General features: G+C 42.8%; 1 protein-coding gene across 3 annotated transcripts in view; it reads left to right on the plus strand.

The window, feature by feature from the left end:
- Positions 1-6,966: 6,966 nt before the first annotated feature.
- The window catches only part of hip1rb (huntingtin interacting protein 1 related b), a 40,606-nt gene continuing 20,270 nt past the window's right edge, over positions 6,967-27,302 (plus strand). The window contains exons 1-9 of one of the 3 annotated variants that reach the window (XM_021621596.2): positions 6,967-7,335; positions 16,942-17,005; positions 17,388-17,530; positions 18,365-18,421; positions 18,733-18,813; positions 20,972-21,048; positions 21,392-21,453; positions 22,140-22,280; positions 25,301-25,358. In XM_021621596.2, the coding sequence (XP_021477271.1) occupies positions 7,243-7,335; positions 16,942-17,005; positions 17,388-17,530; positions 18,365-18,421; positions 18,733-18,813; positions 20,972-21,048; positions 21,392-21,453; positions 22,140-22,280; positions 25,301-25,358 (776 nt within the window). In that variant the 5' untranslated portion in view covers positions 6,967-7,242. Of the gene's footprint in view, positions 7,336-10,859; positions 10,946-16,941; positions 17,006-17,387; positions 17,531-18,364; positions 18,422-18,732; positions 18,814-20,971; positions 21,049-21,391; positions 21,454-22,139; positions 22,281-25,300; positions 25,359-27,302 lie in introns of those variants that run through there. The other 2 variants (XM_021621595.2, XM_021621597.2) reach the window with 2 other exon arrangements.

The raw sequence follows: 27,302 nt of genomic DNA on the forward strand, positions 1-27,302 counted from the left end.
CAATCTTTGTCCTCATGTGCAGTTGCAAACCGTAGTCTGGCTTTTTTATGGCGGTTTTTGAGCAGTGGCTTCTTCCTTGCTGAGCAGCCTTTCAGATTATGTCAATATAGGACTCGTTTTACTGTGGAGAAATATTATTTTGTACCTGTTTCCTCCAGAATCTTCACAAGGTCCTTTGCTGTTGTTCTGGGATTGATTTGCACTATTCGCACTAAAGTACGTTCATCTCTAGGAGACGGAATGCGTCTCCTTCCTGAGCGTTATGATGGCTGGGTGGTCCCATGGTGTTTAACGGCTCATAGAAGTAGGAGCTTATCTTCTGTTTCTGTGGCGTGAGGAAGCTTGATGTTCAAGTACACCACCTGGATAAGACACAGGTCCTTACCCCCATTTATCTCCTTTGGCGGAGTGCCAAGCAGAGACTCATCGGGTCCCATTTTTACAGTCTTTGGTATGACTTGGCTGGTGATCGAACTCCCAACCTTCCAAACTCAGGGCAGACACTAACCAAAAGGCCACTGAATTAGGAATTTTAGTGTAGGTTTATAGGAGTTGCTCATATTTCAGAGACAGACCTACACATAACTGCCAATGTAAATACTTTTTAGTAATCGAGCGACAAAGTATATTGAAAGAAGGTGCTTCCACACAGGTGTGGTTTCCAGTGACGTGTATTCATGGATGCCAAGGAAAGTCGGGCTTCCCCAAAAAATTTACAAAAAAAACATACCAAATAATTTAGCTTTTGTCTCTGTGTTTCATAAATTTCCTTCAAGTCGCAAAAGGCTGAATGGATCTCACCGGCGAAAGCATCGGAGTGAACAAAACAGTTGCACTCTGGGGAAAAAAAGTTTCTTGTTTTGTGTCGTTGTCCTCTGGTAGATAACTAAAAATGTCCCTTTTCTAAATTAGCCATGGATGGAGATAGGGTTTTGGACTTGTTGTTTTACTTAATTCTCTGTACTGGCCAATAATTATAATGCCGATTTACTGATCCAACCACAAATTCATACATTGTGCCCCTGGCCTGAGAGGATAAAGTTCAACATGTAGCTAGATATATATTTTTTAACCTCTTAAGGATCCGCCCCTTTTTTAATTTTTCTATTTTCACCCAAAATGACACACCCAAATCTAACTGCCTGTAACTCAGGCCCTGAAGCAAGGATTTGGATATTCTTGGTACAATTTGAAAGGAAACACTTAAGTTTGCGGAAATGTTAAAGTAATGTATGCGAATATAACACAATATATCTGGTAAAAGATAATTCGAAACACAGCCCTGCCCTTCCAGCAAACAACCATTATTTATTTTATTTTTTTTGTACCATCTTTGAAATGCAAGAGAGAGGCCACAATGTATTATTCCAGCCCAGGCGCAATTTAAACTTTTCCACTAGTTGGCATCAGTGTATGTGCAACATTTTAGACTGATCCAATGAACCATTGCATTTCTGTTCAAAATGTTGTATCAATACTGCCCAAATGTGCCTAATTTGTTTATTAATAACTTTTCATGTTCAAAACTGTTCTCTCTCCTCAAACAATAGCATGGTATTATTTCACTGTAATAGCTACTGTAAGTTGGACAGTGCAGTTAGCTTACATTTCTGTCTTTCTGCCAATATCAGGTATGTTGATGTCCTGGGAAATGTTCTTGTTACTTACAACCTCATGCTAATTGCATTAGCCTACGTTAGCTCAACCGTTCTGGGGACGTGACACCGATCCCAAAGAAGCTTTAACCAGGCAAGTCAGTTAAGAACAAATTCTTATTTACAATGATGGCCAAACCATCCCCTAACCTGGACAATTGTGTGCCGCCCTATGGGACTCCCAATCACGGCTGGGTGTGATACAGCCCGGGATCGAACCCAGGTCTGTAGTGACGCCTCTATCACTGCAATCCAGAGCCTTAGACTGCTGCACCACTTGGTCCCCCAAAAATGTATTATGGTAATGTTGACTAGCTTGCCTGGCACATCATTGCCCATGGTAGCCCAGTGGTTAGAGCATTGGACTAGTAACCGAGAGGTTGCTAGATCGAATCCCTGAGCTGACAAGGTACAAATCTGTCGTTCTGCCCCTGAACAAGGCAGTTAACCTACTGTTCCTAGGCTATCATTGTAAATAAGAATTTGTGCCTAGTTAAATTTTTTTAAATGAAAGTGGGTTAGTGAGTAAGCATTTTAGAATTTATTCTGCCACTGTCGGCTTATTGTCTTGGCCTTTAAGCCTATATATCACGGTCTCAAGGCATATGAACTAACCGGTTATCGAGCAAGCAACAACAATTATCGCAACACAAGTTGTGATATAGCTTTATTTTTATTTATGGCTTCCCCAGTGATTTTACCCACGCACCGCTACTGGTGGTTTCGCAGTTAAGTAATTAATATCCCATCATGCTTAAGCTTAGTGTGTGCTTCCCAGTCAACTGTTTGCATATATTATGACGTTTTTGTGTTCGCCTGTTCGAGCACACAAATTTTCTTCTTGAGTCTAGTTGAAGTTCGGTAGCCAACGTCTACGCCCCTTCGTCAGTGATTGGTCAACAGTAGGGGTTCTTCAGTTAAATGTTTTTGTCATTCAACGAGACTAGTTTTCATGCACAATTTTTTTTCTTTGCAAAAATACTGCACAAAACATCTGTTAGATGTAAAATTGCACGACGAAGACCTAGCAAAAACGTCAATTGATGATAAATCACAATCTGTTTTTGATTAATTTACTATTTTAAAGTAGTTAGACTAAACATTAGACTAAATTCTAATTATATATGTCGGATCATCAACTGTTCAGAGGAGACTGCGTGAATCAGGCCTTCATGGTTGAATTGTTGCAAAGAAACCACTACTAAAGGACACCAATAAGAATCATGAGCAATGGACATTAGACCGGTGGAAATCTGTCCTTTTGGTCTGAGTCTAAATTTGAGATTTTTGGTTCCAACAGACCCTGTCTTTGTGAGACGCAGAATAGATGAGTGGGTGTTCTCCGCATGTGTGGTTCCCACCATGAAGCATGGAGGAGTAGGTGTGACTGTATGGGGGTTTGCTTTGCTGATGACACTGTCGGTTAATTATTTTCAAATTCAAGGCACACTTAACCAGCATGGCTACCACAGCATTCTGCAGCCATACGCCAAACGCACCTGGGTTGTGCTTAGTGGGACTATCATTTGTTTTTCAACAGGACAATGACCCAAAACATACCTCCAGGCTGTGTAAGGGCTATTGAGTGCTGCATCAGATGACCTGGCCTCTGTAATCACCTGACCTCAAACCCAATTGAGATGGTTTTGGATGAGTTGGACTGCAGGGTGAAGGAAAAGCAGCCAATAAATGTAAAGCATATATGGGAACTCCTTTCAAGAATGTAGAAAATCGTAAAAATGAAAGCCTGATTCACGCAGTTGCCTTTGAACAGTTGATGTTGAGATGTCCGTTACTTGAACTCTGTGAAGCATTTATTTGGGCTGCAATTTCTGAGGCTGGTAACTCCTAATGAACTAATCCTGTGCAGTAGAGGTAACTCTGGGTCTTCCTTTCCTGTGGCGGTCCTCATGAGAGCCAGTTTCATAGAGCTTGATGGTTTTTGCGACAACTCTTGAAGAAACTTTAAAAGTTCTTGAAATGTTCCATATTGACTTAACTTAATTTCTTAAGAATGGTGGACTGTTATTTCTCTTTGCTTATTTGAGCTATTCTTGCCATAATATGGACTTGGTCTTTTTACCAAACAGGGCTATCTACTGTATACCACCCCTACCTTGTTCCTAGTTGCTCCTCAGCCTCCAAGACCTTATCCATTCTGATATCCTGCTCAAACATTGCAAACTCATAATTTGCCCCTATCAGCTCACAACTTTTTTCAGTCTGGTGCCCGTTTGGTTTTGGTGTGTTTACCTCTCTCAAATACCATCCTCAGCTTCCTTTATTTCACAACCACACACTCCATCTATAGGAGGTTGTCCTCTCTCTTTGTATCAATGGTCTGAAAGTATGAATCCCTCTCAGATATCACTGAAGGCTACTGTCTTTGTGCAGTTCAAGGCAATTTCAAGAAGCTATTTAACTTACCTGGCACTTCCTTATTATTTTACTTACAACTCTGTTCTGCATTGTGTGCATATGGAGTCCCTTGGCACGAATAGTCTATCCATCCTATCCACAAATTATTTATTCATAGTACACAGGGACTGGTCTCTAAATCACATTCTCTGCTAGTTAAATGACTCATAAACCAATCCCTTCCCATGCATCATGGAAAAAAGACCTTTCCGTATGTAGTACTGTGACAAGTTGGACCAGAGTTTGTTCCAACATATCAATTTCATCAAGAAACTCCAACCACTGTTTGTCATGTCAATTGTTTTTCTGTCCATGTGTACTTTTCTTTTTTGTACATTTATTAAAAATTAAAGCATTTCACAATTGTATTCTAGTATTCATAACTTGGAGAAACAAATGCATATCTCCACTCATTCATGTGAACTGCAATGAGACAGACTCTGGACTCTTAAGTTAAGGACATTAATAAAATAGTTCTTACATCATCTAAGGCTGCATAATCTACTGGAGGGTTATACATAAGGATTTGTAGACATGCTTGTTCACAGGAGGGTGGGTGGAGTGAAATCAAGGAAGTGGGAAGGACCATCTGCTCTCATTTTTTGAAGTCTTGAGCTGCCCTATTCTCACCAAATAATTATTTGTAGCCATAGCTTACCAGGCCAGAGGAGGAATGTGAGGGAGCCAGTTTTTCCTGTGGTGCAAGCAGACCTCTGCTGGCTTTTTTGTTCTCCTGAAGTCATGTGATCTTTCCTGTTTCCCACAACTGCATACTCTACTCCGAAGTGTTATAGTTCCCGCTCCACCCGATGCAATGAACATGAAAGTCCTGTCCTGCGACCATGAAATGTTTAATTAGCAGACAGGCTCTAATGGAATGGAAAACAACAGAAATAAATTATTATAGTATCTGTCACCTTCACCCTGAAACATCTCAATCTCCTCATCAAGGTCCTTATCCACTGGTAAATTAAATAAACATAATTGCAGACAGTGCTCATACCAGGGAGGATCTGTGATTGCTTAGTGACAGACTTGAATAAGATGTTATATAAACAATATTTAAAGGCTGTTCAGTGTGACGTGAAGGAAAAAAGTACTTAGTCAGTTCCCCAATCCGGTATCTCAGCATGCCTAAAGTGATTATTAGCATTTTTTTCCACCATATCAAGTAGGGTTAGGGAAATCTCCAGGTGCACCTGCCTGGTAATACAACATTTCAATTGAGTCGAGAAGTGAAGCAAGAAATTATCTATTAGCATCTCACTTAGCTTTCACATACACTGATGATACTTTCATGATGCTCCAAATCTAGTCACTCACTATTAGTTGCCACTGTTAAAGCAGTGGCAGCTGGATCAATGCACTTTTGCATCACATACCAAGGATTAACAGAGTCGGTTAAACACTGATAAACTGTCACTATAAATCCCCTAACTACACAAAAAAAAAGTTATCGCCTTTCAGAGGTGTAATCATTCAGTCCTCTAATTCCTCCCAAAAAGGTGTGGTGTCTACTATAACAGGAAATTATAATTTTGTCACAATCATAGTTTACAGAATTCAACATTGTACTCGCTTCTCCTATGGCGTCCATCAAATCATTTTTTATTTCCTTCTGTTTCCCCTGTTATTACAATATATCCCTCACTACAAACAGTGACCGTACATTCTCTGGTGTTTGGCTGTCTTGATCAAACTGATCTCGTAGTCTTTGTAAGCCTCTTTTTTTTTTATATAAAGCTGTTTTTTTTCATCTACATTTGATGGGTGTTGTTTTCTATTATTGTTTTTTTTCTTCTTTAAATTACCTGGTGAACTGTAAGAGCTGCATTTAGGCCTACTGTTATCCATATTCTATATTAATTTTCTCAAGTGTCATTGAGTGCACTGTCCTATTGTAATCCTTTACCTCGGCTTCTCTCTGGGTTTAAGCTAAGATTCATTTTCTGATACATCCCATTCTCTGTTTTAATCCCGTCGACCTAAAAGCAGGCAATGATTTTACAAGTGCCTCCCCTTTTATTTGCACACAGAATAGCACTCTTAGTTTAAGTGTTGTGGTACTGAAGTTTGACAAAAGTAGTACAAAATCTGCATATTGACACTTTTCACTTTAACTTTTATGCTGACTTGATCTAACTTAGCTTCTTGGGTATAGTAGTTGCAGGTCATTCCCTGCTTCCAGTGATGAGGGTTTTGTTAAATGTCATCCCACAATGAAAAGAGCAGACGGGCTGTTTCCAAAACAATGGGATGAGTGGTGGCCTACCCACATATGCTGCTGTGTACTCACAGGACAGGCCCATAAGGGTAGGCTATGATAAGCAAATTAAGTCAATGTATGTAGCTGTGTTAGATGGGTAGAATTGGCTTTTGCATTGATGTGGCTGTGCCTGAAGAGAGTTGTTGGCTACATGGCAAGCATACATTGCTCTGTTCCAAGCACCTCAATTAGCCCATTGCACCTTGTAAGGCCAAAAAGCATTTTTATTAGGCCATATGCGCCATTATCTAGCCAGTGACCCTTCCTTAGTAACCACAATTATAATATAGGCAAAAGCACAAAATCAGATGGATAATGGATTGCACTGTAGTGGTGGAGAAAATACATAAATTTCACATCATCCAGATTGTTTTCTTTATTATCATAATAAAATATGATATTACCAAGCATGCAACAAATAATGCATTAAACTATTTAAAAATATTTTCTATATGGGAAATTGCTGGTTCTGAACGGTAGGTAGCCTGCTATACCATAACAAAAACTCTATAGCCTGATAACGTTTCAGGTGGGGTAGAAAATAATCCTGTCCTTTCAATACCGCATGAGTGACGTCAACAGCTTCCCTGACGCATGGGCTCCCCCCGCGTTGCTATGTGTGAACTACCGTTATATCCTTCGGTAGACGAGGCTCCACGTACAGCAAACATAGCATTCATTTCGCGTTTTCCTCCTCTGCCTGTGAGTTCGCAGTCTACATACAAATGCCACTCGTGGACGCCGAACCGATTGTTCGCGCGTTGCTTCTACTAAAAACGACAAGGAGTGTCTTACTTTGACTGCTTTATAATCGATAATTTTCCTCAATAGTGGGTATTTGTTACAAGCATTCGATATCGTCGAAGATCCAGTAAGGTTTCCGCCGGGTGCCAAGACGTGAGGATGAATTCCATACGACAGGTGCCTTCAAGGGTGAAAACCAAAAGGACCGAAACGAATTTAGGTGCTGAGAGGGAACATTTTGATAAACAGCAGGTAAATATGAATACCCGGGTGGTGGTGGTGGTAGACTTTGCGGTTCATAGCTGTTTGTTTTGCGCCTTTATGATAAAGTGTTTCAAATAGCATGTGAGGCCTTTAATTTATCGAACGTATTTGTTATTTGCGCACACGAAAATAAGAAAGTTAGCTTGTGAACTGTAATGCTGCTCTTATTGAAAACGTTTTGATGCAAATTCCGCACCTGGCCCATCACCTGAGTTCCTAGTTTGATAGGCCTATGGGACCCCGGATGGTCGAAACATTACTCACAGTAAACATGTTGACAATTTTAATTTAGAGGCTAATGGAAAGTCCTGTATGCCATTGAATCAGCTGTTAGTCCCTGTGGTTGTCTGTGCTAAATATTTGATTGAAACCCGGAGAATGAATGACCTCCCTTGAGATTTAGGCCTAATAACTTTACATTGATCAGCCATGTATGTATTTTTGGATAGAGATGTCTTATTGTCCAGAACTTTTAACTGTAGCATCACCATTACCATCATCCAACAATTAATAATCATCTATTTCCAAATAATTTCTTAGAAAAGGACACTCCTTCACACAGTCTGGGAGCTATAGGTCATGTTTATGACATCATTGGTAGACCTCTTTTGTTGAAACATTTTAGAAAATAATTTGTATTTTTACCTTGATTTTATTTTTCTGATTAAGTGTAATTTACTTACTACCGGGGAGCTAATTGGCAATGCATTGAATCCTTTAGATGAGTGTCTGCCCCTCAGTGAAGTCCTGGCTCTTAATATAAAGCCTATGTTCAACTAGAAGGTCTTGTTTGGCTACCTTGTCCTGACTTCCTTGCTCTTAGTGTATTGAAATAGTATGAAGTAGCTTTGAAATGAACTTCCTGTGGCTGGATCAACAAATGGCAAATGCAGATCCGAAGTTGAAATAACATTGTAACCTGCTGGTCTCCTCCATCGGAAATGACTGGACAACCAGCAGAAAGCAAACTGTCAACACAGTGTGACCCTGGCAAGAGAATTCTCTGCCATCTCCTTGTGCCTTCGATTGATGCAAAAATACAGAGCCTATTATATTCACACAAGGTCAGCCAGACAAAGTTAGGCAGTGATGATACTAAACTGAATCAATGAGAAAGAGAAAGAGGAAACCAATTATTTTGGCTGGCTGGATGGAGGAAGGAGTGGGAGAGAGAGATTGTGTGGTCCCTTTGACTGCATTGTAAACTGGATGTTTAAATCCGGCAAAGATAAGCACATCAGATCATATCAGAGGCGCAGTCAGATGCCCTTGGCGCATGCGCTGGTCAGCGCTGCCATAGACATGTGAACCTGACAGATGTTACACCCAAACAGTGACTGGCATTATGTCCAGCCATTAGTCAGGCCCTTTGTACTGCTGTCCTGAGGGAGCCCTGTTTTTCCTTCCCAATCTATGGTCTACTTGACATGTCTCAGTTAACTGTCAGCTTGTGACAGTCAACTCCTGATATGACAGTGGAAATGTAGAGACCGTTATGTAACATGCTACAATGTCCAGGTACTCAACTCAATTCCAAGGACAGGCAGCTCCATCATATTGTCTTTCCATAGAGGGTGCTGCAGAGTCGCTGTGCTGCAGTACTTTACCATCCATATAAAGCTGCCCAAAGTCTGTGCGCTTGGCTTACTGACCCCCCCCCCCCCCCCCCTCCCAAATTTGGTTTCTGTATGCTACTTTGACAGTTAACAAGTCTAGCCTAATGTACAGCACAATAGTGTAGCTCTATCCCAGTCATCAAAGGTACGTAACTGGAAAGATATAAGAAGCACTGCTATACTTGCTATTCATTCAATACTGCATTACATGATGGATCTAGTTCTTGCCATTGACCTGTAGAATTCTGCTGATTCTGGGGTCTACTGTAGGTGTAATGTTGCACCCCATTCCTCTGTTTTTTTCCCCCTCCCCCTCTAGTTTTATCTGTGTTGACCTCTCTACCAAGGTCTGATGTCCCACAAAGCACCTGTTGTTCACACACTCACTGTGTGTGGGTGTGTGTGTGAGAGTTTGCTCTCCATCATTTCGGATGCCTCAGTGCCCATGAGAGAGGGCTGGGGGAAGGGAGCGGCTGAGTGTAAACACAGCCTCTCTCTAGGCCTCTGAGAACAGCAAAGCATTCAAACATTTTGTTTATGGTCATTATTTATTTTGTCACCTGTGTGTACTTGCAAGTGAATGTCCATTTGGAACAATTGACCCACCCTACCAAGTGGTGTGGCGTGTGACTCCTTGTTGCCAGTGTACAGTTCCCTGCGGTGTCCATGGAAACCAAGCATCTACAGGAAAATTAGGAAACCAGGGGAACCATGGTGAGGGTTGTTATTATTTACAGCTGACATCCACTTTGGGAGGCACAGCATAGAGTGAGTGCACAAACATCAGCTAGCATGGTCATAGTGCTGACACGCAAGGTTGATGTGACTACTTTGGAGATGATAAAGAGGTGACTGGAATGACTGTAGTACTGTCTGAGGATGACAGAGCAGTATTAGACTTCTGCCTCCCTTGAGTGGGTATGTGCAAGACCTAACCCAAACCACCTCTCAATCTCAGACTTGTTGTCTGAGAGAGGAAGTGTCTCTACAGCACAGAGCACTCCCCTTAATATCCAACTATTGTAGGAGGGTTTGAAGCAATGGCAAGTCATTGTGTCTACTGTTAATCTTCAATTTTGTCACCTAGATATCCGTGTAGGATGTCAGGCTAAGGAGAAGAAGCAGCAGGGGCGAGGACAAAGTCGTTTCATCAAAGGCAGGAAGGGCTAGTCCAGTTGCGGCTCAGGTTTCTGTCTGTATCAACACTGTAAGTGACTGAGCCAGCTATTGTTGTGCTGCCTGGGAGGCAAAGCAGGAGGCGAGGAGAAATTTAACACAATGGGGACATTTCCAGTGGGTTTTCAGAATAGCCATTAAAAGGGTGTTCTATGAAAACAGCCAGTATTTGATGTTGTGAGGATGATAATTGAAACTTGTTGAAATGTCACTTTTTTTATGTTGGTAATCTTTCCAAGTGATAACAGTGAAGTCTGTTTTCAAAATCAGTGGTTTGATATAACGACTTATCTGACACCCCAAACTCCTCTATCCAGTTTCCTGTTTGCCTCCAAACAATGTAGTGTTGGAAAAATGAGAAATTCAATGTATTCCTTGATGCATTTGAACTGCAATTTGTTGGTGACCGAGTTGGCCTCTTGCTATCATCAGCACCTTACTGTCTTACTCTGCTTGTCACCACTCCCAGTGAATTAGTGCTAGACTAGTTAATGCTAACAAAACCAGACAATGCATTCAGCCTCATTAGCAGTGTGTTTACACAAGTTTAACAGCATTAATAGTGGCAGCTGTGCGGTGCTTGGGTATGTGTCTGACCTTGACAACCAGAGCGGCAGCAACAGTCTGTTGAATTAAGCTGATAAAGAACTGCAATAACTAGTCACTGCAGGGCACCTGACTGACTGCCCAGTGTGGAGTACATTAGACGTGTTGCTGCAGTGTCTCTGGCAGCTATAGTCTTCCTGGCAGTGATGTCCAAGCACATAGACACGCTGTTGAAAGGCAAGAAGGGAGAAGATGACAAGGTAAGAAAGGAGGGAACAGGGATGGGAGGGATGAACAGTGTGTGTGGCGTGAGTTCAGGGATTAGGCTGGGCTCATCACTCCCGCTCTCTCCCTACAACTACCTCTCCCTCAATTGGGGGATTAAGACTTATGTTTTGGGTCCAGGTTCAATGTTGTATCTGTCGAACAGCTAAATAGCGTCAGACTGTCTGTAGCCCACTTAGATCATAGTTAAGCCCAGTTTCTCCTGTGGCCAACCAGATGAATGTACACCTTCCTGACCTTCTTAAAGCATTGCTGTTGGAAAGTTTCAATGGAAGTGGTGGGAAAAAGTCATACTTGAGTTAAAGTAAAGATACCCTTTTTAATAGAAAATTACTAGAGTGAAAGTCACCCAGTAAAATACTACTTGAGCAAAAGTCTAAAAGTATTTGTTTTTAAATATACTTAAGTATTGGAAGTAAGTGTAATTGCTAAACTATAGTTAGGTATCAAAATAAAAAGTAGTAATAATTTCACAATCCTTATATTAAGCATGCATCATAAGTGGAAAATGTCTGTATTTTGTAAGTTACATATATTGAAAACTTGATTGCTGACAAGTAAAACATTTTGGGACTATGTCAACAATGGACTAATGAAACAAATTCCAGAACATTGTTTTGGGATAGAATTGTCCTTTAAGTACTTTACACTACTGTTTAATGTTTTTTGTTTCTTTGTATGAATGAGGGAGTAAATTGAGGGAGCGTGCCAGTGGGAGACGAGCTAGGTCTTTTGTTGGTTTGTGACATTGCCAACCTTCAATTCTAGACTTCAAGCAGTTCTGTAAATTGTATTGCTCACACTTCACTGGACTATACACTGTATGCAGTCTCTGATCAGGTTAGTGTAACAATGATTTCCCCCCCCCCCCCCCCCCCCCCCCCCCCCCGTCTCGATCTCTCCTCTGAGTGACAGTCAGTTTGAATGTATTATGGAGCCTCCCTGCAGCCATGCTGCTCTATGGCCATCTGTTGAGGCCTCTGTGCCAGGCGCTGTGTGCCAGAATGTGTCCCCCATCAAACTAATCTTCTACCCCAGCTGACAGGCCTTCCTCCTCCCACAAACCCCTCATTGTCTAGCACACCTCTAACCTAGGGATGGGCATTTTGAAATTATTTCAATATTCAAGTTCTGATATTGTTTTGGATATCCGGATTATCGAAATACATTTATTTAAAAAAATGTAAAACAAAATTCTACTTCATTTTGTTTCAGCAGGAGGGGTGAAAGGAGCAGGGGGCGATGTGACAGTCTGGCATGGGGGGGAGGAAGAAAGTAGCCAAAATGACCTGCTCTAGTTAGACAAATTTGTTGCTGCCATATGTTAGCTATCATACCATCTGGTAGTACCTGTCTTGACTGCATCAAATCATTGTGAAGCTAGCTAGCTAAAGTAGCAAGGCTAATTGAGGCTATTTTGCTATGCTTCCCTGTCCAATGTCTAAAACGACTCCATTCATGGTTGATCATTGTAGCCTACTCCTTCTCAGTTAGCAAATTCTGGCGTTTTAATTCCATTTGGCATTGATAAGAAATCTTCCAATTCACCAGTGGTGTGAAGTACTTAAGTAATTTTGAGGTATCTGGACTTCACAATTTTTTTTTTTGAATTTTTTGACAACTTTTACTCCACTACATTCCTAAAGAAAATAATGTACTTTTTACTCCATACATTTTCTCTGACACCCGAAAGTACTTACATTTCGATTGCTTAGCAGGACAGGAAAATTGTCAAATTCTCACACTTATCAAGGGAACATCCCTACCGCCTCTGACCTGGCGGACTCACTAAACACAAATGTTTTGTTTGTAAATTATGTCTGAGTGTTATCGTGTAGTTATATTCGTAAATATAAAAACAAGAATGGTGCCATCTGGTTTGCTTAATATAAGTAATGTGTAAGGATTTTATACTGTAGGTTCTTAAACATATTTTAGAAATGACATTTACTTTTAAGTATATTTAAAACCAATAACTTTTAGACTTACTCAAGTACTATTTTACTGGGTGACTCACATTTACTTGAGTGATTTTTCTATTAGGGTATCTTTAAGTATAACTGTTGGGTACTTTTTCCACCACTGCACTTCACTTGCTACACATGGAACCTCTGACTATAGCACCACTTTGATTGACGACAATAACAACAAGCTACACGTGTGTAGGCAACCGGTGCATCTTTTTTTATGTGGCGCACTCCTAACTGTCATAAAACTGTTTTATAAAAATGTTAAGTGTAATGGTCTATCCTTGTAGGCTATGTAGCAATGTCACATAGATCATTTTATTTCATTTTAGACAAAGCTAAGTATACTCTCCCAAGTAATCTAATACTAACGTCTGTTCAGATATTCAAATAACCTTGTCCATCCCTAATCCAAACCATCACTTGCTCTGGTCCCCTAAGCCAAGGGGGCTAGCACTAGCAGTAGCCTCTCAAGAACGGTTAACCAGGACACCCCTCTTTTTTTTCTCCATCTCTCCTCTCGCTCTGAGTGGTCCCCTTAAGCGCACAGTAGCCCCTCTGTGCTTTGTTTAGTAACTGCGTGTTTTGGTAGAGGGGGAGGTTGGTAGGTTGTGGTAGCTCCAGAGTTTCACTAACTAAATGAAGTCTTTATGCTTTTGTGGGATTGCTGGCCAATTTTGCCAGGCCTGCCTCGGATATCCGATAAATGTGAGGATTATATTTCTCCTTCCCTGTGTTTACGATAAGATGTGTGTATTCTAGGAAGAAATGTCATGTAAATACCAGAGTGAGTGAATTTATATCACTGTGTATATACAGCCAGAGGGTGAAGTAAAAATGTGTGTTGGTCTGTATGAGCCTGTGTTTGTGGGATTATTTTGCGATTGAGTGACTGTCTGTGTGTGTGTGTGCAGTACCAGTCAAAAGTTTGGACACACGTTCTCATTCAAGGGGTTTTCTTTATTTTTTACTTTTTTCTACATTGTAGAACAATCGTGAAGATATCAAAACTATGAAATAACACATGGAATCATGTAGTAACCAAAAAAGTGTTAAACAAATCAAAATATATTTGAGGTTCTTCAAAGTAGCCACCCTTTGCCTTGATGACAGCTTTATACACTCTTGGCATTGTCTCAACCAGCTTCATGAGGTAGTCACCTGGAATGCATTTCAATTAACAGGTGTGCCTTGTTAAAAGTTAATTTGTGGAATTTCTTTCCTCAATGCGTTTGAGCCAATCCGTTGTTGTGACGGTCCATGCGGTCCACCACAGGAAAGGAAGGAAGACCGCAGAGGCTATGTTCATTGCCTCAAATTGCAGCCCAAATAAATGCTTCAGACACATCTCAACTGTTCTCGTGAATCAGGCCTTCATGGTCAAATTGCTGCAAAGAAACCACTACTAAAAGACACCAATAAGAAGAAGAGACTTGCTTGGGCCAAGAAACACGAGCAATGGACATTAGACTGGTGGAATCTGTCCGTTGGTCTGATGAGTCCAAATTTTTGATTTTTGGTTCCAGCTGCCGTGTCTTTGTGTGAACGGATGATCTCTGCATGTGTTGTTCCCACCGTAAAGCATGGAGGAGGTGTGATGGTGTGGGGGTGCTTTCATAGTGACACTGTCACACTTAAACCGCATGGCTACCACAGCATTCTGCAGCAATACGCCATCTCTTAGTGGGTCTATCATTTGTTTTTCAACAGGACAATGACCCTAAACACACCACCAGGCTGTGTAAGGGCTATTTAACCAAGAAGGAGAGTGATGGAGTGCTGAATCAGATGACCTGACCTCAACCCAATTGAGATTGTTTCGGATGAGTTGGACCGCAGAGAAGAAAAAGCAGCCAACAAGTGCTCAGCATATTTGGGAACTCCTTCAAGACAATTGGAAAAGCATTCCAGGTGAAGCTGGTTGAGAAAATGCGAAGTGTGCAAAGCTGTCATCAAGGAAAAGGTTGGCTGCTTTAAAGAATCTAAAATCTATTTAGATTTGTTTAACTTTTCTTTTTTATTTTGGTTACTACATGATTCCATATGTGTTAATTCATAGTGTTGATGTCTTCACGATTGTTCTACAATGTAGAAAGTAGTCTAAATAAATAAATAAACCCTTAAATGAGTAGGGATGTCCTAACTTTTGACTACTACTGAACATACAGATGTACATTTGCCCCTGCTCAGTGTAGCATACCATTGTCTCTTTCTGTGGGTTATTGAGGGGGAAGTGGGGCGAGAGAGAGGCTGGGATAGTACCAGATAATCTGTATAAATGAACCATAACAGCTCATGCGTGTTACTGCAAGCTGGATTAGTCAGTTATGTAATTAGTTGAACTGAAATGGAACAGCAGGGTTGTGAGTGAACAGGGGTTCCAGAGCTTTTAACTTCCTCCATCTTTTTCACCTGCTGTGGTCTACACATGTATAATATGTCTGCCAATCCTGGGCCACAGGGAGAGTGGGTGGTGATCTCCGAATGAGGAGCTATTGGCCAATGTTTCTGTGTTCTTGTGTTGTGAGGAATGCTATGGTAGTCCATTGTTTGGTGCTCTTGCTCCTACCCTCCGTCGAGTCTGGAGATATGTGACAGGTTTATCTGAACTAGTCGGCTAGAGAAATGTGATATTTTACACTTATTTCCCTCATTTATTAATTACAATCGGTAGCGCTAGTCTTCAGTGGGTCTGTATGGGCCAGTCAAAATATAGCTTGTTCTCACTGTTCAGAACTGTTGATTCAATGCAGATCTTATGTAATGACAAGACTGGCTTAAAACACACTGTTATTTGTATCAGAGGTCACAATATGCTTGTAATGTTTTGGATTCAGAGCGTTCCCTTATCCTCTAGCGTTACTAACTATGCCTTTATCAGTGACGGGCCAAGCCTATGTAGTGTACACAACCACGTTGAGGAAAGTGTTGAGACCTAGTTCTGACTATCTGCTTCTCTCCCTTCCTCCCTCCATTCACTTGGACTTGATCTACCTGTTAGCCTAGTTGCCTGAGTGCCAGGACGCTTGCGCTGTGTTGCTGGTGACGACATGTCTCTTTCCTCCATTGTCATTATCGACAACAAAACATGTAGAGAGGATGCCCTGATGCATGTAGTGTTTTGGTAGCATGTAGGGTTTCAACTGATAGGAATGCTCATTTTGACAGGTATTGTAATCCCTCTAATGCAGGGATCCGGCAATTACGTTTGGAATGCTGTAAGCATGTCATATGTTTTAAAATGAATGGACACACCAAAGTAAATGGAACAGAAGCCTATGGGCTTGTTCAGTATTCTTTACTCACAGTAGCCTGATGAAGGAAAAACAGAGGGGTTATTGAACCCTTATTACATGAGCCTCTGCATGTAAACATACACAATCATTTTTCTGATTCTGTCACAGTGCAATCTGCTGTATTCTCAGCATCTCTAGTACAACTCCTCTCTGGCCTTGTATTTCAAAACACAGTATGGCTTATCAGTAGCCTTTGTTGTGTTTAAAAGACTACTCCCTCCGTGCTGTTGAAAGACTACTCCCTCCCTCTGTGCTGTTGAAACAAGGGTTGCCTTGTCAACTGCTACCACTCCACCTGATAGTATGGGTGTGTGGAGACTTGCTGATCACACGTCTAGTGAACACAACCTATCACTCCCTCTCTCCTGGGTCATCTGACTATACTGTACATGAATATACTGTACACAAACATGGGACATAAAGATTGGCATGGTGGTGTGGCCCTAAAATAAAACCAAGTAAAGAGATGATCAGTATGGCTTTTGTTTGTATAAGGTGCCAGTTCATTAAAGTGTCTTGTTTTGACATTTGATTTTGTTTATAGAAATGGTGCTCTTTTTTATTAATTCCAAATTTCACATTTTGGATTGTCTTGTACTCAAGTTGAATCTAGCTCCCATTAAAATGTTTTTGTTTTGTCACTGAGTGGTAGGTCGGTAGCCATAGTGACTTATGACCTGAACCTGTTCTCTCTACTCTCTCCTCCAGCTCAGCAGCATCAGCAAAGCCATCAACTCCAACGAGGCGCCTGTGAAAGAGAAACATGCACGCCGTATCCTTCAATATAACCCCAAACTGGAAACAGCAAACCTTTTTGCTATTATTTGCTCCAAACTTTGTACGCCTGATAACCCACTGTCTTCCAACTGGGCTGTTTTTAACCACTCGAGTTGTTGAATTAATGTACTGTAGAAGGTAATTGCTTTTTAGAGTTGACATTTGCCATCATGTAGTCTATACAGCCACCTAGTATATTTTACTGTTGCAGGCATCGATGGAAACATTGCTTATTTTAATCTCCTTAGATTGAAAATACTGTGATTTTTATCACCATACATGAGCAAGAGAAAATGAAAGAATATATATGTGAGGGAACAAGAGTATTATTTTGGCTTTGTGTTTTGCTTCTTGGCTCTTCCTTGACGGCCCTACAGGGATCATTCTGGGGACCCACAGAGAGAAGGGAGCCTTTACCTTCTGGTCCTATGCCTTGGGCCTCCCTTTGTCCAGCAACTCCATCCTCAGCTGGAAGTTCTGCCACGTGGTGCACAAAGTGTTGCGGGATGGCCACCATAACGTAAGACCTGCTCTCTGCTCTATACACTCTAGTACAACTGCGGTTCTGTTTTTTTATATATATATATATATATATATATATGTATATATGTATATATATATATATATATGTATGTATATATGTATATATGTATGTATGTATGTGTGTGTGGGTTAAAGAAAAATGTAGAGACTAGGAAAATACACATGCAGGTTTTAGGTGGAAAATTTGGCACAGATCTTAGATGAAAATACTGCATAATTGGTAGCCTATAGTATATTTAAAAAACCATGCAATATTTCTTTGAGCATAGCTCACAAACTCACTCATCGCTGCAACTCCCTAACGGGTTCGGGAGAGGCCAAGGTGGAGTCATGCGTCCTCCGAAACATGACCTGCCAAACCTCGCTCCTTAACACCCGCTAGCTTAACCCAGAAGCCAGCCGCATCAATGTGTCAGAGGAAACACCATTCAACTGGGGTCAGCCTGCAGGTACCTGGCCCGCCAAAAGGACTCGCTAGAGTGCGATGAGCCAAGTAAAGCCCCACCGGCCAAACCCTCCTCTAACCCGGACGATACTGGGCCAATTGTGCACCGTCCTATGGGGCTGGGTTGGGGCACAGCCTGGGAATGAACCCGGGTGTGTAGTAACGCTTCTAGCACTGCAATGCGGTGCCTTAGACCGCTGCACCACTTGGGAGACCCAAGCATGGAGGTTTTTATGCAGACCTCAGGCCGTAATTAGTCCAAATTAGCTTAATGGTGAAATGTTAATTGTATAATTGAACATTATTGAGTGACTGTTTCAATATTATTATTGAATTAACCTTATCTATCCCCTTTTTGCCTTTCAGAGCCTTCAGGACTGCATGAGACATCACAGTAACATAGTTGAAACAGGGCAACTATGGGTGAGTCTGGAGATTGTGCTGTGTTTTTTTGTGGGGTGGTTGAATAAGTTTTGGGCGAACAAATTTAATTTCAGATGGCTTGAAATGTGGGAAAATCCCTTTAATGATTTAGTTTAGGCAAAAATGCAGGACATGTTTTGAAATTCTTTTTTCCAAACATCTTCCTGCTCATACCGTAATTGTGCTTCCTGTGCAGGCAGAGTTAATCTGTCTGCTGCAGATTAGAGGAAAGGCTAGAATGGGAGATGTTTCTTGCTGTGTTGAAGAAAAGCACAGCTCAATGCTTGTTGCTCGCTCACTTTTGTTTCCAGGGCAACCTTCATGACAGATATGGCCAGCTGGTGGCTCTGTACGCTAAGCTCCTCTGCACAAAGATGGAGTTCCACGTGAAGGTAAGCCTACCCTCTTTAGCCCTCAAACTGAACTCTGGACCTCAAAGCCAGTTCCACTGTGTTTTTTCATTGTTCCCTCAAATCAGGGACTGATTTAGAACTGGGACACCAGGTGGGTGCAATGAATTATCAGATCAAACCGAAAACCAGCAGGCTCCTGTCCTCGTTGAGTAATAGTTAAATACCCCTGCTCTATAGCACGTGTCAAATGTATTAAAAAAATGTATATTAAAATTCCGGGAAACAACAATCTCAATCCACTTTGGAATGACTAAAACCAAATCAAAACGGTCTATAGATGATAATGGACCTTTATTGTCTCTTCACTCTGTCCAACTTGCTAAAAGTAATCAAAAAGAAAGCTAGACAGTCAGGTAGCACTGCGCCTGGCCCGCCACGGGAGTCGCTGGTGCGTGATGAGACAAGGATTTCCCTACCGGCCAAACCCTCCCTAACCCGGACGCTAGGCCAATTGTGCGTCACCCCACGGACCTCCCGGTCGCGGCCAGTTACGACAGAGCTTGGGCGTGAACCCAGAGTCTCTGGTGGCGCAGCTGGCGCTGCAGTACTGCACCCTTAACCACTGCGCCACCCGGGAGGCCCACATTGTAGGATTTGTATTGAATTAATTTACAAATGATGGTGGAAAATAAGTATTTGGTCACCTACAAACAAGCAAGATTTCTGGCTCTCACAGACATGTAACTTCTTCTTTAAGAGGCTCCTCTGTCGTCCTCACTCGTTACCTGTATTAATGGCACCTGTTTGAACTTGTTATCAGTATAAAAGACACCTGTCCACAACCTCCAAACTGTCACACTCCAAACTCCACTATGGCCAAGACCAAAGAGCTGTCAAAGGACACCAGAAACAAAATTGTAGACCTGAACCAGGCTGGGAAGACTGAATCTGCAATAGGTAAGCAGCTTGGTTTGAAGAAATCAACTGTGGGAGCAACTATTAGGAAATGGGAGACATACAAGACCACTGATAATCTCCCTCGATCTGGGGCTCCACGCAAGATTTCACCTCGTTGGGGTCAAAATGATCACAAGAACGGTGAGCAAAAATCCCAGAACCACACGGGGGGACCTAGTGAATGACCTGCAGAGAGCTGGGACCAAAGTAACAAAGCCTACCATCAGAAACACACTACGCCGCCAGGGACTCAAATCCTGCAGTTCCAGACGTGTCCCCCTGCTTAAGCCAGTACATGTCCAGGCCCGTCTGAAGTTTGCTAGAGAGCATTTGGATGATCCAGAAGAAGTTTGGGAGAATGTCAGATGAAACCAAAATATAACTTTTTGGTAAACTCAACTCGTCGTGTTTGGAGGACAAAGAATGCTGAGTTGCATCCAAAGAACACCATGCCTACTGTGAAGCATGGGGGTGGAAACATCATGCTTTGGGGCTGTTTTTCTGCAAAGGGACCAGGATGACTGATCCGTGTAAAGGAAAGAATGAATGGGGCCATGTATCGTGAGATTTTGAGTGAAAACCTCCTTCCATCAGCAAGGGCATTGAAGATGAAACGTGGCTGGGTCTTTCAGCATGACAATGATCCCAAACACACCGCCCGGGCAACGAAGGAGTGGCTTCGTAAGAAGCATTTCAAGGTCCTGGAGTGGCCTAGCCAGTCTCCAGAACTCAACCCCATAGAAAATCTTTGGAGGGAGTTGAAAGTCCGTGTTGCCCAGCAACAGCCCCAAAACATCACTGCTCTAGAGGAGATCTGCATGGAGGAATGTGCCAAAATACCAGCAACAGTGTGTGAGAACCTTGTGAAGACTTTGTGAAGACGTTTGACCTGTCATTGCCAACAAAGGGTATATAACATATATAGTATTGAGAAACTTTTGTTATTGACCAAATACTTATTTTCCACCATAATTTGCAAATTAATTAATTTCTAAATCCTACAATGTGATTTTCTGGATTTTTTTCTCATTTTGTCTGTCATAGTTGAAGTGTACCTATGATAAATTACAGGCCTCATCTTTTTAAGTGGGAGAACTTGCACAATTGGTGGCTGACTAAATACTTTTTTGCCCCACTGTACATGTGAGGTCATTAGATATTTCTAATGTTGTACCATCCTTGAGAAATGATGTACAAGAATTGTTGGATCATTTTTGCAATCCTTTTGTCTTCTGTGCAGCATTCTGAAATCCGAGCCAACCTAGAGGTAACAGATGAGGTTCTGGAGCGCGTTGCAGGAACAGACATCAATAATGTGTGAGTGTGTTCTCTACTCCTCTACTCCTCCCTCTCCAGTCTCCACACATCCCTGGCACTCTCACGTGCACTCCCTCTCCTGTTAAGGAGTTATCAGAATATTATACAGGGACATCAAACAAATGTGTATACATTTAATTGGCATAGATCAAGTGAAGTAAATTCTTGATATAAAATATAAACTTAACATTCTTTCTGATTCAAAGAAGGCCAACATACCATTTTGTTGCCATTTTAAGTAGAGATGGACAACTGTGGAGACAAGGGAGAGAACCTGCTGCTCTTTTCTTAGGGAAGCCATTAGCCTTGTGTTACTAAGGGGGTATTGACTTCACTCCTGCAGGTTCCAGCTCACTGTGGAAGTGTTTGATTACCTGGATACAGAGCTGAGGCTAGCCGAGACAGGTGAGAATCCTCCGCTTCGCCCCTACCTACCTACCCCCACCTCTCAAAGGATGGGTAACCTGAGGTACAGGGCTGTGGTCGGCTTCCATTAACTGTTTGTGTGCCTGAAATGGAATAGGGACAGGATAGTGGCTTGTGAGCACACACTTGTAATGCTGTTGAGGGAGTGAGTTAATCCCCCCAAAAGTTAAGGGAAACGCATTTCTAAACCACTTTGTTTGTTTAGTATGATTAGGCCCCTCATGTAATTTCACAAACCCTATAAATAGGTTATAAATGTTTGCTATTAGAGGACATTAATTGTTTTTCTTCTGATTGGCTGTAATTGCATCATGCACCTCCCTGCCCTGCAGGATGTTGTCACAGCCTGTGATCCTGAACAACTATAAACAAACCCTACAACTGTAAACAACCCTGCCTGCCTCCGTGACTAACTGGGCATCTTGTACTCAGGAAACATGGGAGCTCCTAACTGCCTTGTGCTTTCACACATCTACCCACCCAACTGCTAGATCTGCTGATAACTGTTTTCCACCCACAGAGTGGGTGATTCATAAATGTGTGAGCCATTGTCAAAGTGCTGTATTTCTGAACTAGTGACAGCGATACCAAATCCTCCCCATTTTTAAGATTGTTTGTTTATTGTGGTGTTTGTTATGTGTTATACATTGGCGTGTGATCTGCAGTGATCCGGCAGCTCAACACGTCCATTGCCATCTCTACGCTGACGTCAGGCCAGTGTCGCCTGTCCCCCCTCATCCAGGTCATTCAGGACTGCAGTCACCTCTACCACTTCACCGTCAAGCTGCTCTTCAAGCTGCACGCTTGTACGTTGGCATCTTTAATCTCAACTGCATGACATATTTTTCAACATGTACTGTAACATCAAATTGTATTTGCGCCGAATACAACAGGTGTGGACCTGACAGTGAAATGCTTACTTACAAGCCCCTAACCAACAATGCAGTTGAAAAATAAAATACAGATAAGAATAAAAGATAAAAGTAGCAAGTAATTAAAGAGCAGCAGTGAAATAACAATGGTGAGACTATATACAGGGGGGTACCGATAGAGTCAATGTGGGGGGGCACCGGTTATGAGGTAGTATGTACATGTAGGTAGAGTTATTATAGTGACTGCATAGATGACAACAGAGTAGCAGTGGTATAAAAAGGGGGGGGGGTGCACTGCAAATAGTCTGGGTATGCATTTGACTAGATGCTCAGGAGTCTTATGGCTTGGGGGTAGAAGCTGTTTAGAAGCCTCTTGGACCTAGACTTCCTGGTACTGCTTGCCGTGCGGTAGCAGAGAGAACAGTCTATGACTAGGGTGGCTGGAGTCTTTGACAATTTTTAGGGCCTTCCTCTGACACTGCCTGGTATAGAGGTCCTGGATGGCAGGAATCTTGGCCCCAGTGATGTACTGGGCCATTCACACTACCCTCTGTAGTGCCTTGCGGTCGGATGCTGAGCAGTTGCTATACCAGGCAGTGTTGCAACCAGTCAGGATGCTCTCAATGGTGCAGCTGTAGAACCTTTTGAGAATCTGAGGACCCATGCCAAATCTTTTCAGTCTCCTGAGGGGGAATATATTTTGTCTTGCCCTCTTCACAACTGTCTTGGTGTGCTTAGACCATGTTAGTTTGTTGATGTGGACACCAAGGAACTTGAAGCTCTCAACCTGCTCCACTGCAGCCCTGTTGATGAGAATGGGGGCATGCTCGGTCCTCTTTTTCATGTAGTCCACAATCATCTCCTTTTGTCTTGATCACGTTGAGAGAGAGAGAGGTTGTTGTCCTGGCACCACACGGCCAGGTCTCTGACCTTCCTATAGGCTGTCTCGTCGGTGATCAGGCCTACCATTGTTGTGTCATTGGCAAATTTAATGATGGTGTTGGAGTTGTGCCTGGCCATGCAGTCATGAGTGAACAGGGAGTACAGGAGGGTACTGAGCAAGCACCCCTGAGGGGCACCTGTGTTGAGGAATAGCGTGGCGGATTTGTTGTTACCTACCCTTACCACCTGGGGCCGGCCCATCAGGAAGTCCAGCATCCAGTTGCAGAGGGAGGTGTTTAGTCCCAGGAACCTTAGCTTATTTGAGGGCATTATGGTGTTGAATGCTGGGCTGTAGTCAATGAATAGCATTCTCACATAGGTGTTCCTTTTGTTCAGGTGGGAAAGGTCAGTGTGGATGCAATCTCTATTGCACTCATCTGTGGATCTGTTGGGGCAGTATGCAAATTGGAGTGGGTTTCTGTGATGGTGGTTGTTGTGAGCCATGACCAGCCTTTCAAAGCACTTCATGGCTACAGACGAGTGCCACGGGTTGGTAGTCTTTAGGCAGGTTACCTTAGCGTTCTTGGGCACAGGGACTATGGTGGTCTGCTTAGAACATGTTGGTATTACAGACTCAGACAGGGAGTGGTTGAAAATGTCAGTAAAGACGCTTGCCAGTTGGTCAGCGCATGCTCGCAGTACACGTCCTGGTAATCCGTCTGGCCCTGCGGCCTTGTGAATGTTGACCTGTTTAAAGGTCTTACTCACATCGGCTGCGGAAGTCGTGATCTCATTCTTCCGGAACAGCTGGTGCTCTCATGCATGTTTCAGTGTTATTTGCCTCGAAGTGAGCATATAGCTCTCGGCTGTGCTTCCCTTTGTAGTCTGTAATAGTTTGCAAGCCCTGCCACATCCAACGAGCGTCAGAGCCGGTGTAGTACGATTCGATCTTAGTACTGTATTGGCGCTTTGCCCGTTTGAAGGTTCGTCGGAGGGCATAGCGGGATTTCTTAAAAGCTTCCGGGTTAGAGTCCCGCTCCTTGACAGCGGCAGCTCTAACCTTTAGCTCAGTGCGGATGCTGCCTGTAATCCATGGCTTCTGGTTGGGGTATGTACGTACAGTCACTGTGGGGACGACGTCATTGATGCACTTATTGATGAAGCCAATAACTGTAGTGTACTCCTCAATGCCATCGGAGGAATCCCGGAACATATTCCAGTCTGTGCTAGCAAAACAGTCCTGTAGCTTAGCATCTGCTTTCTCTGACCTTTTTTTATTTTTATTGATCTAGTCACTGGTGCTTCCTGCTTTAATATTTGCTTGTAAGCAGGAATCAGGAGAATAGCATTGTGGTCAGATTTGCCAAATGGAGGGCGAGGGAGAGCTTTGTATGCGTCTGTGTGTGGAGTATAGGTGGTCCAGAGTTCTTTTTCTTCTGGTTGCACATTTAACATGCTAATAGAAATTTGGTAAAACTGATTTAAGTTTCCCTGCATTAAAGTCCCCGGCTCCTAGGAGTGCCGCCTCTGGGTGAGTGTTTTCTTGTTTGCTTATGGTGGAATACAGCTCATTCAATTCTGTCTTAGTGCCAGCCTCTGACTGTGGTGGTATGTAAACAGTTACAAAGAATACAGATTATAAACTCTCTCGGTAGGTAGTGTGGTCTACAGCTTATCATGAGAGACTCTACCTCAGGCAAGCAATAGCTCGAGACATCCTTAGATATCGTGCACCAGCTGTTGTTTACAAAAATACATAGACTGCCACCCCTTGTCTAACCCGACGCCGCTTTTCTATCTTGCTGGTACATTGTATAACCAGCCAGCTGTATGTTGTCTATGTTGTCTTTCAGCCAAGACTCCGTGAAGCATAAGATTTACATTTAAGGTCCCTTTGGTAGTCTAATCAATGAAAGGAAAATAACTGGAGATCACAAATGTGATGCAAAGTATTATTAATAGTAGTTCCATGTGTCTACTTGCTCTAAACTACGCTTTGCTAACATGATTAGACTCAACTTGTTTCAAAGTATTTTTTTGTGACTTTGTCTATTGCATGTCCTGGATTTCAGGTCTCCCAGCAGACACCCTGCAAGGACATCGTGATCGTTTCCATGACCAGTTCCACAGGTAAGTCACCCAGGAGCTCGGGCTGCTAGTAAATGAGGGGGTAGGAACGTGAGGGAGGAAGGGAGCCTGCACAACAATCAGCCCAGAAAGAGAGCAGAGAGGGAGCTTGACTTGTTAGTGGATACCTTGGCATCAGTGGCGGTCGGTGCTGTTTATGAGCATGACCTTATTTCTATTACAACATATTGGATGACTGTCATTCATATTCCATTTACCCAGTTCAATGTAACATCAATAGGTTTAGGCTACTACGTGATACTCACATTTTCCCTGTACCCATCATGAGGTTGCTACAACCTAGCCTATGAATAGTGACACATCAAATCAAATCAAATTTTATTTGTCACATACACATGGTTAGCAGATGTTAATGCGAGTGTAGCGAAATGCTTGTGCTTCTAGTTCCAACAATGCAGTAATAACAAGTAATCTAACTAACAATTCCAAAACTACTGTCTTGTACACAGTGTAAGGGGATAAAGAATATGTACATAAGGATATATGAATGAGTGATGGTACAGAGCAGCATAGGCAAGATACAGTAGATGGTATCGAGTACAGTATGTACAAATGAGATGAGTATGTAAACAAAGTGGCATAGTATAAAGTGGCTAGTGATACATGTATTACATAAGGATACCGTCGATGATATAGAGTACAGTATATACGTATGCATATGAGATGAATAATGTAGGGTAAGTAACATTTATATAAGGTAGCATTGTTTAAAGTGGCTAGTGATATATTTACATTTCCCATCAATTCCCATTATTAAAGTGGCTGGAGTTGAGTCAGTGTCAGTGTGTTGGCAGCAGCCACTCAGTGTTAGTGGTGGCTGTTTAACAGTCTGATGGCCTTGAGATAGAAGCTGTTTTTCAGTCTCTCGGTCCCAGCTTTGATGCACCTGTACTGACCTCGCCTTCTGGATGATAGCGGGGTGAACAGGCAGTGGCTCGGGTGGTTGATGTCCTTGATGATCTTTATGGCCTTCCTGTGACATCGGGTGGTGTAGGTGTCCTGGAGGGCAGGTAGTTTGCCCCCGGTGATGCGTTGTGCGGACCTCACTACCCTCTGGAGAGCCTTACGGTTGAGGGCGGTGCAGTTGCCATACCAGGCGGTGATACAGCCCGCCAGGATGCTCTCGATTGTGCATCTGTAGAAGTTTGTGAGTGCTTTTGGTGACAAGCTGAATTTCTTCAGCTTCCTGAGGTTGAAGAGGCGCTGCTGCGCCTTCTTCACGATGCTGTCTGTGTGAGTGGACCAATTCAGTTTGTCTGTGATGTGTATGCCGAGGAACTTAACTTGCTACCCTCTCCACTACTGTTCCATCGATGTGGATAGGGGGGTGTTCCCTCTGCTGTTTCCTGAAGTCCACAATCATCTCCTTAGTTTTGTTGACGTTGAGTGTGAGGTTATTTTCCTGACACCACACTCCGAGGGCCCTCACCTCCTCCCTGTAGGCCGTCTCGTCGTTGTTGGTAATCAAGCCTACCACTGTTGTGTCGTCCGCAAACTTGATGATTGAGTTGGAGGCGTGCGTGGCCACGCAGTCGTGGGTGAACAGGGAGTACAGGAGAGGGCTCAGAACGCACCCTTGTGGGGCCCCAGTGTTGAGGATCAGCGGGGAGGAGATGTTGTTGCCTACCCTCACCACCTGGGGGCGGCCCGTCAGGAAGTCTAGTACCCAGTTGCACAGGGCGGGGTCGAGACCCAGGGTCTCGAGCTTGATGACGAGCTTGGAGGGTACTATGGTGTTGAATGCCGAGCTGTAGTCGATGAACAGCATTCTCACATAGGTATTCCTCTTGTCCAGATGGGTTAGGGCAGTGTGCAGTGTGGTTGAGATTGCATCGTCTGTGGACCTATTTGGGCGGTAAGCAAATTGGAGTGGGTCTAGGGTGTCAGGTAGGGTGGAGGTGATATGGTCCTTGACTAGTCTCTCAA

Source organism: Oncorhynchus mykiss, chromosome 11 (assembly GCF_013265735.2).
Source record: "Oncorhynchus mykiss isolate Arlee chromosome 11, USDA_OmykA_1.1, whole genome shotgun sequence".
NCBI classification, from domain to species: Eukaryota; Metazoa; Chordata; class Actinopteri; order Salmoniformes; family Salmonidae; genus Oncorhynchus; species Oncorhynchus mykiss.